Source organism: Asterias rubens, chromosome 7 (assembly GCF_902459465.1).
Source record: "Asterias rubens chromosome 7, eAstRub1.3, whole genome shotgun sequence".
NCBI lineage: Eukaryota > Metazoa > Echinodermata > Asteroidea > Forcipulatida > Asteriidae > Asterias > Asterias rubens.
In genome coordinates this window covers 21,237,330-21,252,003 of record NC_047068.1, presented here as the reverse complement: position 1 = coordinate 21,252,003, position 14,674 = coordinate 21,237,330, and the positions used below count along the sequence as shown (strand labels likewise).

Sequence of the window (14,674 nt, the reverse complement as noted above, 5' to 3'; positions counted from 1 at the left end):
TGTCTCTTTTGTTTTTAAATAAATAATATTTTATAATATATCAGTCAATCATAACAAATGCATGTAATAATGTACTCCTTCATTGATTATTTTATAACCAAGTCATGTATACCGAAGTAAGGTTATTCTGCTCTGTTCTATAAAGTCATTGATTAAAATTTCTATATCAGCAATAACCAAAAGGGTGAAACCAAAATCAATCTTCCTTCATCAATAAATTCTTTTCACAGAAATTTCAAAATATGCACAGTCCATGTGGAAACCAGGTTCAAACTAATGACCTTGTGGAATTCGGAATAATGCTCATCGTCTACTCATTACTAGTATTATATAGTTTCATTAAACGCAATCTCACTCGTAATGATAAAAAAGTCATTCAATGAAAAATTCGTACAATATTTGAAGATTTTTTTTATTTTATTTTTTATTTTTCTGAAACAAACACATGTGCTATTAAGACCACTCTTGCTCCATTTACCAGGAGCGCCGAACTATATGCAATTGAGCATTTCTTTGAACTCCACGAATTGCACTAATGACCCTAGAGTCCTGAGCAGAAATAACCGATTCGGTAAATGTCTAATTCCAATAATTAATAACAAAATATGATAGAGAAGAAAGCAAAGATGGGTTTCAGACTTCATAACTTCAATAATAACTTTTCTTTCCGAAAAATGTAAATACATAGGCACCTCGATCACTTGTTAGATACGTGCGATATAAGAGATCGGTATAGTATTATTATTATGTATATATAGACGATGTGACCTGCGACATCAGGGTTTTGGGTTGAACACTGAAACAATGGTCCAAACCTAAAAATAAAACTTAAAAATTCCCGACAAAGTTCTCAAATTATATCTATTTAAATACTGATTTTAACAGTAGAATATAAGTCCATGTAATGCAAAATGCATTAATTTATTTTATCATATCAATATCGTATTTAAATCTTGGTTCAAAGAAGACGTTTTGAAGATAAATGTTTTAATGTCGCGGAGCAATGCAGTGCATCAAAATGCTTGGCTACTTTGGACCGGTTGGTAAAACCAAAGACGAGAATATCTCCTAATTAGTTTTCATAAAGGTTTGTATTGGAGGGGGCAACATTGGATGAATAGTTAGTTAACATGTTGAACATTATACACTAAACGGTCGAACACTGTTATACCTTTTCATTTAAAGGCAGTGGACACTATTGGTAATTACTCAAAATAATTATTAGCATAAAACCTTTCTTGGTGACAAGTATAATGGGGAGAGGTTGATGGTATAAAACATTGTGAGAAACGGCTCCCTCTTAAGTGCCATAGTTTTCGAGAAAGAAGTAATTTTCCATGAATTTGATTTTGAGACCTCAGATTTAGAACTTGAGGTCTCGAAATCAACCATCTAAATGCACGCATCTTTGTGTGACAAGGGTGCTTTTTCGTTCATTAATAGCTCGCAAGTTCGATGACCGATTGAGCTCAAATGTTCACAGGCTTGTTATTTTATGCATATGTTGAGATACACCCACTGTGAAGGCTAGTCTTTGACAATTACCAATAGTGTCCACTTAAGTGTTCAACAATCATTTTCAAACAAATTCAATCAACAATACCTTCGGACCGGCTTTTAAAACGACAGCAAAAAGTCTTCTTCGAAAATTGTCATGAAGGTGGGTGTTGATGGACTCCAAAATTGTACAAATTGTTACAAACATGTTGAACATCGTACACTGAACGTTCAAACACTGTACTGTTGAAACAAAAACTTTCAAACAATTTCAACCGACATTACCTTATTACTATACCAAAAATGTTTTATAGCACGCAGGAAGATTACGTTTGGAAAATTTATTGTCATGCAGAATATAACACGAGATTAATGGTTGGAGAATATATTATTATTCACGATGATAAATTCGGTGTACTGACAAAAACACTTAGTGCCTAACTGTCATCATAAGCCCTATACTACAACATTAGTTGTGTTGAAATATTATTTTAAAGTTGTTGTACATTCCACGACAAACTGAGAAATATATATTATCTAGATTCATCTACTCGCGACAAAAACAGTAATTTCATTCATACATTTTCATTATAGATTTGGTACAGTTAGGACAAATTCTAGTCCGAGTTTTATAATTTCATAATTATATATCAACTGTAAATTGTTTTTAGTGACAATGAATGCAGTATGTGGTTATTTTAGTTGAATAATTTAAAATATAAATTGTTTCTTTTTTAGACACTCCCAAAGGTTCTCTGTGGGTGTATGGATTTAATTTTAACAATATTATTTTTTCTCACAAAAACGATATACATGTAGATAGAGTGACTCCAGAAGACGACTGGAGCATACTGATCGAAACGTCGAGTTGAAACCAACGGTTCTTCTTTAGAGATAATCTTTACATGGTGCTACAGCAATCCTTGCTAATTTGAGACTTGATGCGGCAAGACTGATATTTGTTGGTTCTTTCTTAGAAGCCACGCATCTCAAACAAGGACGGCCTTGTCCAAAATATCCCTTGGAAGTAGGCGACAAAAATAATAAAGACAGTCTACATTTCTGGAAGGCATGCGTGTTTCACGTTTTAAGTTCGCGTTTTTGTTTTTTAGTTTTTTACTGTGTTTTCGACACAAATGTTAAAATAATTGTAACAATGCTTTACAAATCATGCATTTTAAAATAACTTAATACTTGCAATTGCAAATTAAAAAACGAAAACACAACATAATATCCCTGCGCTTTTAAATGTTTTTCTAATAAGGCAAATCGTGTAAAAGCGAAATCTTCGTAATAGCGTTTAAACTGTTTTGTTTAAACCCATTCTTTGAGTTGCATCACAAAGCAACTAGGCTCCTTGTGTTAGTCATTTCCCGCCAAATGTGACAAAACACTCTTGTTATAGTTGTAACGGTGTCATTACAACAGCGTTACACACGTGTGTTGTTGTACTGAGTGACAATTGTCACAGTGACATTTGTAACGGCATTGTTACTATACGGTGTTATAAATGTTGCTAGAGTTGCAACAGCAATGTTACCGCACTATCGTTTGTTTTTGTAACAAGTTAAATTATAATTCGTAGTGTTACACCTTTAAAGCCACTGGACACTATTGGTAAATTTCAAGGACCAGTTTTCTCACCTGGGATGTACCCCCAACATATGCATATAGATTCGATTGGTCATCGAAGTTGCAAGAGAACTATAATGAAAGAACAAATACCCAGTACGTTGCACAAACTATCAACAGCTCTGCGTTTCTCGTTAGCAAATAAGTTTTTATGCTAATGTTGAGTTATTATCAATATAGTGTACAGTGCCTTTAAACAATCTTCAGGGTGTTATGTCAAACATGATATTAAATAACATTTTGATTCATCTTGTCCTACAAACAACTCATTTTTTCCTTTTCGTTACAGGCAACCCCTCTTCTCCTCCCTCTTGTTTGCCTTCCTTGGTGGGCTCCTTGAAGAAACCCTTCATGGACGTGCACTCCCGGACAGTCACAGTGACGTCTTGAGATGTTACATCCGTCACCAAAACCTCAGATGCGGGAAGATGGGATGGTTTCCAAGGCGATCTCTTCAACGTCTGCTGCTGGTACTTTCTGATGTTGGGCAAAATATCTTCTTTTTTAATGTGGACAACCACAGACTGTTGAGCCGAAGAAGTACCCTGGGGAATTGTCACTGATGGGGGAGATGGTGATGGGGTACTAACATTTACCACATCCACATCATCAGAGGGCGAAGATGGTTCCTCTAATTTTGATGCTTTGTCTGCGTCAAGAGAGGGTGTATCTGACTTGTTCGACGATTTCGCTTTCTTCTTCTTCTTGGGAGTTGGAGGAGCTGACGTGGTGACCGGTGACTTGACCTTGGCCTTTGGTGAGGTCACCGTGGTGACAGCGGGGATGGTGAGCAAACCATCCCGTATTAGACCGGGGCTCTTTTTGCCTCCACCTCCCCCCACTTTTCGTAACGAGTCCGGTGTATCACTCTTCCGTCTCACCTTGGTCTTTTTCTCTTTTGCTAATTTGGTCTCTAGTAAACCTTGAGGTTTCTCACCCAAGCTCACTTTTGTATTGAAGTTCTCATCAATTTCACCTTGGACCATACCATCCTTGTTTCCAGTTGCTGCTGATTTGCAAGCACGCCTGTTATCAACGCGTTCCTCGGGTGACTCCCGTTTGAGCTGCTTGGCTTGGCGGGGCGGAGGCTCTCCCAATTCAAGTTCAGATTTTCGTTTTAAGACGGACCCAGGTGCCGACTGTTGGAGGACAGAAAACCAACATATTACCCTCAACAACCATAAAACCTAAAACACTGAACACGACATCGCTTATTCAGAAACATAGAAAATGTATGCAAATCGCGCACTCGAATTTCAAGAAAAATCACTGGCTTACCTTCCTCCGTCCCCTTGGAGCGGGTTTTCGCCCACGGTGTCCCGGTGTGGAAGCCCCGGCCACGCCACCGCTCTGCCTGTAAGGTTGGAATAAACAACGGACAAAAATACAGGAAGTTTAGTAAACTGGCTGATAAGATATGATCAACAACATTTAATGGAATTTACGCAATCAAAACTTAGCTATTGGTGACATGAAAATGATGGAAAGAATGGAGTTACCTCTGGCTGATGAACATTTCGACAAGGCGTCGGTCTATAATGTTGTCTTCTGGCTCCCAAGTATTGTACCTGGTGAAATAAAATGTAGAACAAAACAATTTATTAAGGCATACTGTTGATATATCTATCGAGAATCAAGAATCAATTTCATACATTATTTCATTGAGGAAGATTATCATACACTCGATTTAAAACGTGTAAACTAAGAAATTCAAAACTCACTTGTTCGACCAGCCTTTCCATTTTACAAGATATTCCGGCTTGCCCTGGTGCGAGTAGAGAAAGAGAAAATGATTAGACTACACCGAGAAAAGGGGTGTGTATTTTAAGTAGACATAATGGTTATAAGAAAAATGTATCAAGACATTACCTTTCGTATTCGGCGTTCTTTAAGCTCTTCGGCAGCATAAACCTGCTCTCCCAGGTCTTTCAACTCCATGGTTTTGTGTACGGTGTTGTGTTTCGGAGATAGACTGTGTACTCTCTTGACGCTGCTCTGCACGGTGGGGTTACGTTGAAACTCGCCCGGCCCCTCAGCCTTTAACTACGAGTTTCGTGGTCAGTTACAAAGGCCAGTAAAACCAATAGTACATATGGATTATCACAATTCATGATGGAATATATCCATTCAACCAAAACAAACACAGTTAGCTACGGCGTATTAGTCTTCAACAGTATTGTCTCTCATGCGCTGCATGAGAACGTAGGCTACATAGCACCATGTACGAACCCGATGTATATGTACACATACATTCTTACTTCTGACCCCTCTGATTTTACACACAGTGAGGGTTACTATACAGTGTGTTGCATCCAGCCAGGCAGGCCTATCTCCATGTTCGTCAGGCTACCCAACCTACATACAGCCAACTAACACTTACTGATTACATCCCATAATAAACTACCATCAATGACGTGAAACTTCAGCTCGAGCAATGGCGACCAGCTGCTGCAATAACTAGCCGTGTGTGTGTACTGTATGGCGGTGTGTATGAATAAAGACTTACGGAAGCCCGCACAGACCATTGTCTGTGTGGTGTTGTTCTTTTTTATTATCACTGGCTATAATTTGTAATTATTTTCACTACGCTGGACGTTATTTTTAAAGACTTGCTGGTCGGTGAAGAACAGGTGACGTTGAAACTTGAAACTATGCACGAGTTGTGAATTTCAAGGGAAGATAGTCACTAATATGACCGTTTCAATAAACCTAACGGAGCCCACGGTCAGGTACTTACTTAGGGACCAGGAATATGATTCGTGCTTAAACAAAATCCGAGTTTAGTAGCGTATTATTATAGTGGACCATTAATCGAAAATAGTCCGCAGCCATATACCCGACTTTTGCGATAGGTTGTTAGTTCTTTTTGCCAACTGTAAGCCCCAACATTCGAGATGTCGTCGTTTCGGTATAAAATCATTTGTAAATAAAAGGTAAAACAAATTTTTCCTTTTAAAGGTTATTTTAACAATGAGAACCGATTCATAAGTTTATTGAACATTGTCTCTACAGTATTTGGTATAGTTTCGAAATCATAAAAACGAAACTTTATTCGGAACGAACTTTTGCTTTTGAGTTTTGAAGTCACTTAAAATCTGAAATTTGAAACTTTAGTTGAACAGGTAGGTCTGTATAAAATAAAATAAAATGTTGGTCCGTCAAAACATAAATGGTTGGAATTTTTTTTGAGAGCTGAGAGCGAAAAAGACAAACACGTAGAAGTTAGAAATATCAAATTATTGTTAACTCACTATACAAGTGAGTTTTATACAGTCCTGAAAGACCCGTCCGGCGATTCACTTAATTTGTTTATGCTGTACTCTTCATTCACTCATTTCATTCATTGGTGGACCATTACAAATATTCCATGACAGCCAAATGCTACTTAATTGCGAATGTTTTTTTTTTTTTACATCAAGCCAAAAGAAATAAAGGAAATCTAGTAACAAATGCAGGAAAAAAGTGCACAAGGCACACATTGAAGACAGACAATTTAAAAATGCTTTAATATAGTAAAAGTACACACATTACATAGCAATAAAAAATAATATGCAAAGTTCTTTGAACATGGCTGATTGACACAACTGGGATCCCCACAACTTGGTGTAAAAAGTTTTAAAGAACCACGGCTCATCTGATACGGCGAATTGTGGTGCACTACCATAATTATACATGAACGATATATAAATAGCTTTCTCATAAAACGAATAATTATCTCAATTTCCGGATAAACATCCAAAAATCGAATCGAACAATCTTAGTTAAAGTCGTGCGCTATACATTTTTTGCAGAGATCATAATGTATTCTTTTTATTTCGTCTTAAAATAATGGGCCTTAGTATCAAAAAATCTTCTAATACGGGAAATGACATACAGCGCGTAACTTGGTTTAATATAGCCGCGTGTGTATCGGTTACGTTTAGACGGCATACACGTACCGTGATCTTCGTATTGCGTTACGTTATTTTTTTTGTACGTGACACAATTTCAATTGACGTTATTCTAATGAACCTACGTGTTCACACCGTCGTACACTGTAAACACAGTGTTTAGAGTTATAAACACAATTCAATGTTTAAACATGTACCTGTCCACAAGGTTTGTTTAAGCACACACAAGAATCTTATAGCATGTTTTAGGACATTTTATTTTGTTTGGGGGGAATGGTGCAAAATTTATATTTGTTGGAATTCCTCACACTGTGGGATACAGTGAGATAAAAAAGTGAGCCGATATTGGTATGCCTACTCTAAAATAAATTTATTGTATCATACAATCTTCACATGGTTGTTAACTATAGTGCATCTGTTATTTTTAATGGAGTCCTAGAATGTTCTATGGGTATTGTATTGACACGATCTCAAGTGACATTTTTCTAACTCTGTTTGTTTACTGTTCACATGAATAGTGGAATAAAGAAGTAGGCCTAAAGGCTTATATTGTTGGTACATTTAAATAATTTTGTTGTACCATGAAATCTTCACACGGTGATTAACTACGAAGTGCCTATTACTGTTATTTATAGTAGAGTCACTCTAGATGGCAGAGCGTATTGATATAGCACTATTGTAATGACTGTTGCCACATCACGATTGTGTGCAACGTTGTAGGCATATTCAGCTTATAGCCGGATGACCTTTATTATGCACATGGCATTACTAGCCCTGCGTATTAACGCCCGCCTTATTATAATCACGTAGTCATACACACGGGTGTGTACTAACTACTGCTGTGTGTACAATGTATAGTCGTGGGTAGCATGACTCTAGTTAGTACATGGAGCAATAGTACAACCACGACCACTACAGAAAAAGATGGCCGCACGTGTACCAGCTCGCAGCTTTACAAATGTTGATTCTGAAGAAAATAGTGTTGGACGAGGGAGTGGGGACATGCAGAAGCAACCGGGTTCTAGTCGTGAACTTCAAGGGGCGTCATCGACCAGCTATCAGAAACGCGAACGCTCCCAGAATTGGGATCATTCGGATAAATGCCTGCTGGTGAAACTCGTGCAGAAACGACTGGCCGTCATCGAGAACAAGGCGGGGGACACCGTGTCCGTTCGCCAGCGCAAGCAGGCGTGGAAGGAGGTGTACAATGAGTTCTCGATTAAAGTCGGGGGCGTTCCGCGAGAGCTGCAACGCATCCGCGAACAATGGAGGAGGATCAAGCACTGGGCAAGACAGGAGATGAACTACTACCACGAATCAGAGGAGCAGGATTTGAATAAAGGGGGTGCTACTCCTACGACCAGGAAACCCAACGAGCTCGCCAAACACATCTGCGAGCTGATGAGCGGTTTCGAACACACGTACGCCCCCGGTGGTAGTACCGGCTTTGACAACGAACTCCAAGAAGTGCCGGCTTCATACCGCACCGCTGACGGAGAACAACTTCACCCACAATTCATTTCGTATCCGCTCATGGGCTCCTCGCAGCAAAGCGCTTCCGGTGCCCCACCCTCTAGTGTTTTATCTGATGATGACGCCATCCCAGTCACCTTGGAAACTGTTGTTGAAGTGAAACAGGAGCCAGTGAGCGTGGACCTGGTTGGTGATGAGGACCAGAGTGACTTTGAGTTGGTACCAGCAGCAGCGGGCACGTCAGGAGGAGGAGGGGGCACCCTCATGGTTACGGCTGCTACAACGATGGGCTCGGCCTCGTTGTCGGCGACTCAAATTCGTCGGAAACGTACTGGTGAAAATCTCCCGAGGTATCTGGCCCAGATTGATTGAAAGGGGTGTTTTTGTTAATCACTGGCGGGGGGGGGGGGGGGGCGGGGGAGGGCTAGTTCGGATCGGGTCGTACTTTTTTTCTGCACATGAGAATTGCCATCCTCATAAGTTTTCCAGATGTTTGTTTGTTTAGGATTCCATTTTTAACGAAATTTTTATCGATTTATAAAGAAAAAGAAATTATCCTTTGAACATACGACGGTGGCATTGTCGTAGAGGAGCAAACAAAAAACGCGATCGGATCCGTGCACCCCCGATGTGTGTTAAGTTTCCCAACAGGGCTGAAGAAAGTTCAATCAAAAGAGGGCGCTATGCAGACGGTACTTCAACATAAATCGTTGTATTGGGGAAAGGGTACATCAGCATCTCAACCTAGGCAATTTAAATTGGCGCTATAAAATATACCACAATAATATTGCAGTAAAGCATAATAACCGTTATCAAGAGAAATAGACGGATATAGATTCAGAACCTTTCAAAATACACATTTAAAATGTTGCTTGGAGACTTGACAGTTCGGTAAGATCATGTTCTCTCCCAAAACAGACATTGGCGAATTAGAGAGGGTGGGGTGGGGTTTGAATTTCCACCCCTTTTTGTTAAAGATCCCCCCCCCCCCCACCACCACCACCAGATATGATGGCGGCTCTGATACAAAATTATGACAGTTGCACTGCCGTTCGCCATTAACCAACACTCGTATACACACACACCAGAAGATTGCTGTGTAAAATATATTTCAAACACTGCATGATGCCATCACTCATCACTTTTTCAAGGAATAATTTCTTGACTTCACCTGCCAAGAGTCCCATTGTATTGTGCCGTACAAAATGCTCAACCTACTTTTACTTTTCACGATTATTATTATTCATCATTTTACTTTTGTTTTTATACAGCTGGACTAAGGACTTCCCAGGAATAATAGGCGAAGGGACAGCCCAACAACAACAACAACAGCGTCCCCGCGACGATGACGACGACGTCGATGACAACGACTCGGACTTCCTTGATGAAGATGACTCCGATGATGACATCGGGTCGTTGTCCGACTGGGGACAGGACAACCCCGTGGGTCTCAACCACACCTATGACGGCGGCCGTTCGTCCACAACCACACGGCATCGTCATCGAGGGACCAGGGAATCTGACGCCAAATTCGAGCGGCAGCGACTGGTGTTTGCTCGCCGGGAATTCAAACGGCGGATGCAGATGATGGAGTCACAGCATGCCCGCAAGATGCAGATCTTGGAATTAAAGAGGGAGACCGAACTGCTTAAAAAGAAGATTGTTTTCCGACAGTTGAAGCAGCACAGAGTAGTACCTCAGGCGAATACTTCTAACTCGTTTCATGGTAGACATGGAAACAGTCACAGATGAGGAAGGAACTGTGATGGGCTGTAATGACGTGGGATGCTTTTTTATATACAACTATTTCCATGGATAAGTTAATCTGGACGTTTAGAATGTCATCTTTTATTCATGATGAGCCAGTTATGACATGGTGTAGGCGTTTTCGATATTGTTTTGCACAGTGAAATTTTAAAGTGTGTTTTATAGAACGGAATACTAGTGACGTGGGATTTTTATTTACAACCTTTTTCCAGAAAGAGTTTGCCTGGACGTTTAGAAATGTTATCTTTCATTAAGATTGATCGTAACTGCGAATCAATCATAGTTGCTTAGTAAAGTGTGATGTCACAATACAAATCACCATGGTGATACTGACAATTTGTCTTTTATACAGTGGATTTTATTGCTTTTTGAAATTGAGCTTAGATGTGGGAATTTTTTGGTATTACGGTTTGCACAGTGTTTCGGATGTATTTAGAATGTATTAAATAAATTAATCCAGAAAGAAAAGGAAAAAATTGGAAATTAAAAGTGTCAATAATGGAAGCGAGTACTCTAATGACGTGGAATGTTCTACAACCCTTTCTAGGGATGGACGTTTACAATATCATCTTTCATTCATGATGGTCCATGACATGTTGTGGGAATTGTTGGTATGGTTTTTGCAGTGTTTCAGACGGTATAAAAACTATCAAATATAAACCACCGGGTAAACTGACCGGATAAAATAGTATTTAATGATTTGGGGTTGACAATTATAACAATTGACTTGAGGGGGGATTTGAACCAACGACCTCCGGATTAACAGGTTTTTTTTTTCTATGTTGTCATTACTCTTTGTTCGGGGTGCCCAGTCAGACGATAAAAACAGTAATTTTTGTTCTGCTCATCTCGCTAAGTTGAATTCCTGTGTTCTTTTTATGCCTCATTGTTTTAATGACAAACCCAATTTTGATATTGTCTGTAATTTTATTGTTTTATCTGTACATTTTGTAAATACAATGTTTTTTTGCCTGTGGCAACTAATTTGAATGTTTTTAATAAAGCATGAATAATAATAACAAAAAAAGTCAACAAATCAAAAAACAAGGAAATAAATAAATCCAAAATAAAAAGAGTAACACTGGAGTTAAAAGTATGGGTGATGAATCTAATTACTTCATAATTCGACATGTACGTGTTTGTAAGCAGCTGATCAATTATTATAATAAACGTGTTATAGATTAACAACGGCAACATTATTACAAACCCCATTTTGTTTCTGTATCACTTTTAGCTGGTCCATTCTCTTGCACTTGCCTTCCGTCCTTTTTTGTCGTAAATTCTGTTTATTTTCTGTATTATTCGCACCCAACGTTCGCCACCTATTTGCCTCTGTCGTTTCAGTTTTGAGTAGATTATTGCATAGAGACAAAAGCGGTCGTTACGTCAACAGAAAGATATGGAATGCGTGAATAAGATCATTAATGTTTATGCAAATAAAACAGAGGGTAATATGTAAATACATTTTTGCATTAAATGTCCGAACCGATTGCGTTGTTTGTTGAGGTATTTCCCGTATTGTGTTTGTCTTTTTATTTAAACATTTAGAGCCTTAAATTCAAAGCAGTTTAGGTCAATAAACATTAATCACAGGGCGCCATCCTGTGACATGACTTAAACGAACGAGAATGCGCAGTTTGAGCCAATACATAACTATTTGGGCTAAAAGACTCGCACATTACGAACAGAAAAGTCTCCTCTAGTACGGTAGATAAAAGCCAAATCACAAAGCGAGTAGGCTAATTGGCAGTGAATTACATTTTGAATTGAAGAAACTCGGGCATAAAGTTACACTTCAAAGGATATGACCTTGTTGCACGAGTCCACAAGAACGATGACCCCAAAACATTATATTTATTTTTAATTCACTCTATGAATGAGGAAAGTAATACTATGGGCCTCATAAAAGAGTTCAATAATAACAGCAACAGCACCAAAAATGACTAGTGATCAACGCAGTTTACCAATTGTACTTCACTTTTAAATCTCCCGGGTCAAATTTGACCCGGATCAATTTCCCTAGGGCCTGACAAATATCAGGGTCAGTTTGACCCGGAAATGGGTCAGTTAGACCCGGAATCCTTGTCAAGACAACAACCAAATTAATGGGTTAAACTGTCGTAGAATCCGAGTTGGAATTCAAACATTTAACCATTTTCTGGGTCAGCCTGCCCGTAAATATGTCAGGCCCATGGGACTTGGAATCTCGGTCAAGTCTGACCCGGGAGAGTTGAGAGTGTACTCGTGCAATGCAATCATACTGTAATCGTGAATTGATTGAACGTTAGGATTGTAGTGTGGTTTCGAGTATACAGTGCTTACACACATCGATGTAATATTCTTTATCCCCGATGCAATTTAACCTTTCTTATGTTATGTTGTGGTTTTTGCTGTACTACCGTTTTTAGGTTTACATAATAGACATATAGGCCAATACATAAAAAAAGAAATTAGGCCTTCCTCCCGGTCACAGCTATTCTGTTCATTTATTTGATTTAATGTCACTGGACATTATAATTAAAAAATTACTTGGTAGCATTACTAACGAGAAATGGAGAGCTGTTGAAAGTATCAAACATAGTCACGGGTGAGAAACGGCTCCCTCTGAAGTAACGTATACAGTATTGAGAAAGAGGTAATTTCTCTCTCTCTCTCAAAAAGACTTCAAGCATGAAGCCCCTTTATATATAGGCATTTGAAAGCACGCATTGTGCAACAAGGGTGTTTTTCGGTCACTGTTCTCTTGACTCTTCGATGACCAATTGAGTCCATAATGTTCACAGATTTGTTATTTTATGCATGTTGTTGGGATACACGAAGTGAGAAACTGGTCTTTGGTAACAATATTACCCAACAGGTCCAGTTCCTTTAGCAGATTGATAATTAATCATGCAATATTCTAAAGAAGGCCTCAAACCTGGAATAATTATTGAGTATTTGCACTGTATACGGTTGTTATTACGTTCCTATCTGTGTGAACCCTTTTTACCATTCAGTTCAAAGACCTGTTTGCATGCTCCAGTTACTCGTGATCTGACACTCTCGCCAAAAGCCAACCCGATAGGGTGCTTCTCAGCATTTGGCGCCTAGTTTGAAACGGGTTTTCCGATTGGTCGATCGTGGTTTGACGTCACTAATTATTACTCAGAAGGGGAATCCCCTGTAAGTTCCCACCGAGCTAGGGTCATGTTCGAGGTCAGCGTGACGTCAGGTGTCCATTCAACGTTATATACAATCCATTCATACTATTTTCTACATTACGTTGGGGAAAACCATTAAATGCTGTGTGCTCTTTACTGCGTCGCATCCATTGTAAAATTGGCGCTCTATTTGGCTCAAGTGGACAAAATTTGGGGAAAATTTCAGAAGACATGAAGATCAAAACGTACATGTAGGTTTTTTGCCCCAACAGTGTGAACGTGGAGTGTGAACAGGGATAGCAAGGCAGCCTGGAGATCCCCACCCGCATTTCGTTGAAACACTTTCTGCACAGTGGTTAAGGTGTGTTGTTTGCCCCCAAACACCATTTTAGTTGACTAGTTTCGTTTGTTTGTCTCCGTGGAGTTGAACCAGAACGACGATAAGGTCAGCATTTATTACATTTCATTTTTCATTTCGTATTTTCTTTTTGTTTCGTGTTTTGTTTTTTACCTTTAGGCTAAACGCACTGGACATAGTAGTTGTAATCACTCAAAATAATTATTAACACAAAAACTAACATGGTAACGAGCATTGTTGGTAGTATAGAAAACAATGTGAGAAACGGCTCCCTCTGAAGTTTTGTCATTTCTGTTGACATTATTTAAAACAAAAAAGGCTTCAGGCCTACATCCCCTCATTTTACATGTGAAAGCCCACAAGTTTGTTCAACGAAGATGTTTTTTCGTTCATTATGCTTGTGTTGGAATATTTGACAATTAATAACCAAAGTGTCCAGTGTCTTTAACGACAGGTTTCATCATACCGAACAGTTAATTTATGACTATCATCTAGTTTCTAATAAACACAAATCCAGAAATACCTGTAGAAATCAAAGTAGAACTACACAGGGTCACATTTCCAAGAAAACACCGAAGATGTTTCATGAGTTGTCGCATTTTTTTGTGCGCAGTTCACGCGGCTTTGTAATCGAATTTAGACAATGGTTATACTGCATCCTCAATTACTAATCTATTGTCTAAGACATTTTTTCAGACGGACTATTTTTCTCTAAATAATCAAAAAGCATTAACCTTTTCGCTACATTTCCCCCCCCCCTCCCTCATTTTATAAAAACTCTTAATCATCAACTATCAGACTGTGATATTTGCCTTCATGTGATCTTTCATTTTACAAACGAGTGGTCACAGATTGTAGAATGATTGCGGCAGTGGTTCATAGTCAAACGATTTTCACGGGGTCAAAAATATGCATGT

The 14,674-nt window shown here is 38.9% G+C and overlaps 2 protein-coding genes across 2 annotated transcripts; one reads left to right on the top strand and one right to left on the bottom strand.

The window, feature by feature from the left end:
• Window positions 1–3,256: 3,256 nt before the first annotated feature.
• Window positions 3,257–5,610, bottom strand: LOC117292621 (chromobox protein homolog 2-like). The gene is made up of 5 exons (XM_033774744.1): window positions 4,999–5,610; window positions 4,851–4,894; window positions 4,629–4,697; window positions 4,408–4,483; window positions 3,257–4,268 (listed from the first exon to the last, which is right to left on the bottom strand). The coding sequence occupies exons 1-5, from the start codon at window positions 5,065–5,067 to the stop codon at window positions 3,396–3,398; spliced, it is 1,131 nt and encodes a 376-aa protein (XP_033630635.1). The 5' UTR covers window positions 5,068–5,610; the 3' UTR covers window positions 3,257–3,395.
• Window positions 5,611–7,915: 2,305 nt separating this feature from the next.
• On the top strand, window positions 7,916–11,230 carry LOC117292657. The gene is made up of 2 exons (XM_033774792.1): window positions 7,916–8,842; window positions 9,764–11,230. Exons 1-2 carry the CDS (start codon window positions 7,944–7,946, stop codon window positions 10,242–10,244), a joined length of 1,380 nt encoding a protein of 459 aa, XP_033630683.1. The 5' UTR covers window positions 7,916–7,943; the 3' UTR covers window positions 10,245–11,230.
• The last annotated feature ends 3,444 nt before the right edge of the window (window positions 11,231–14,674 follow it).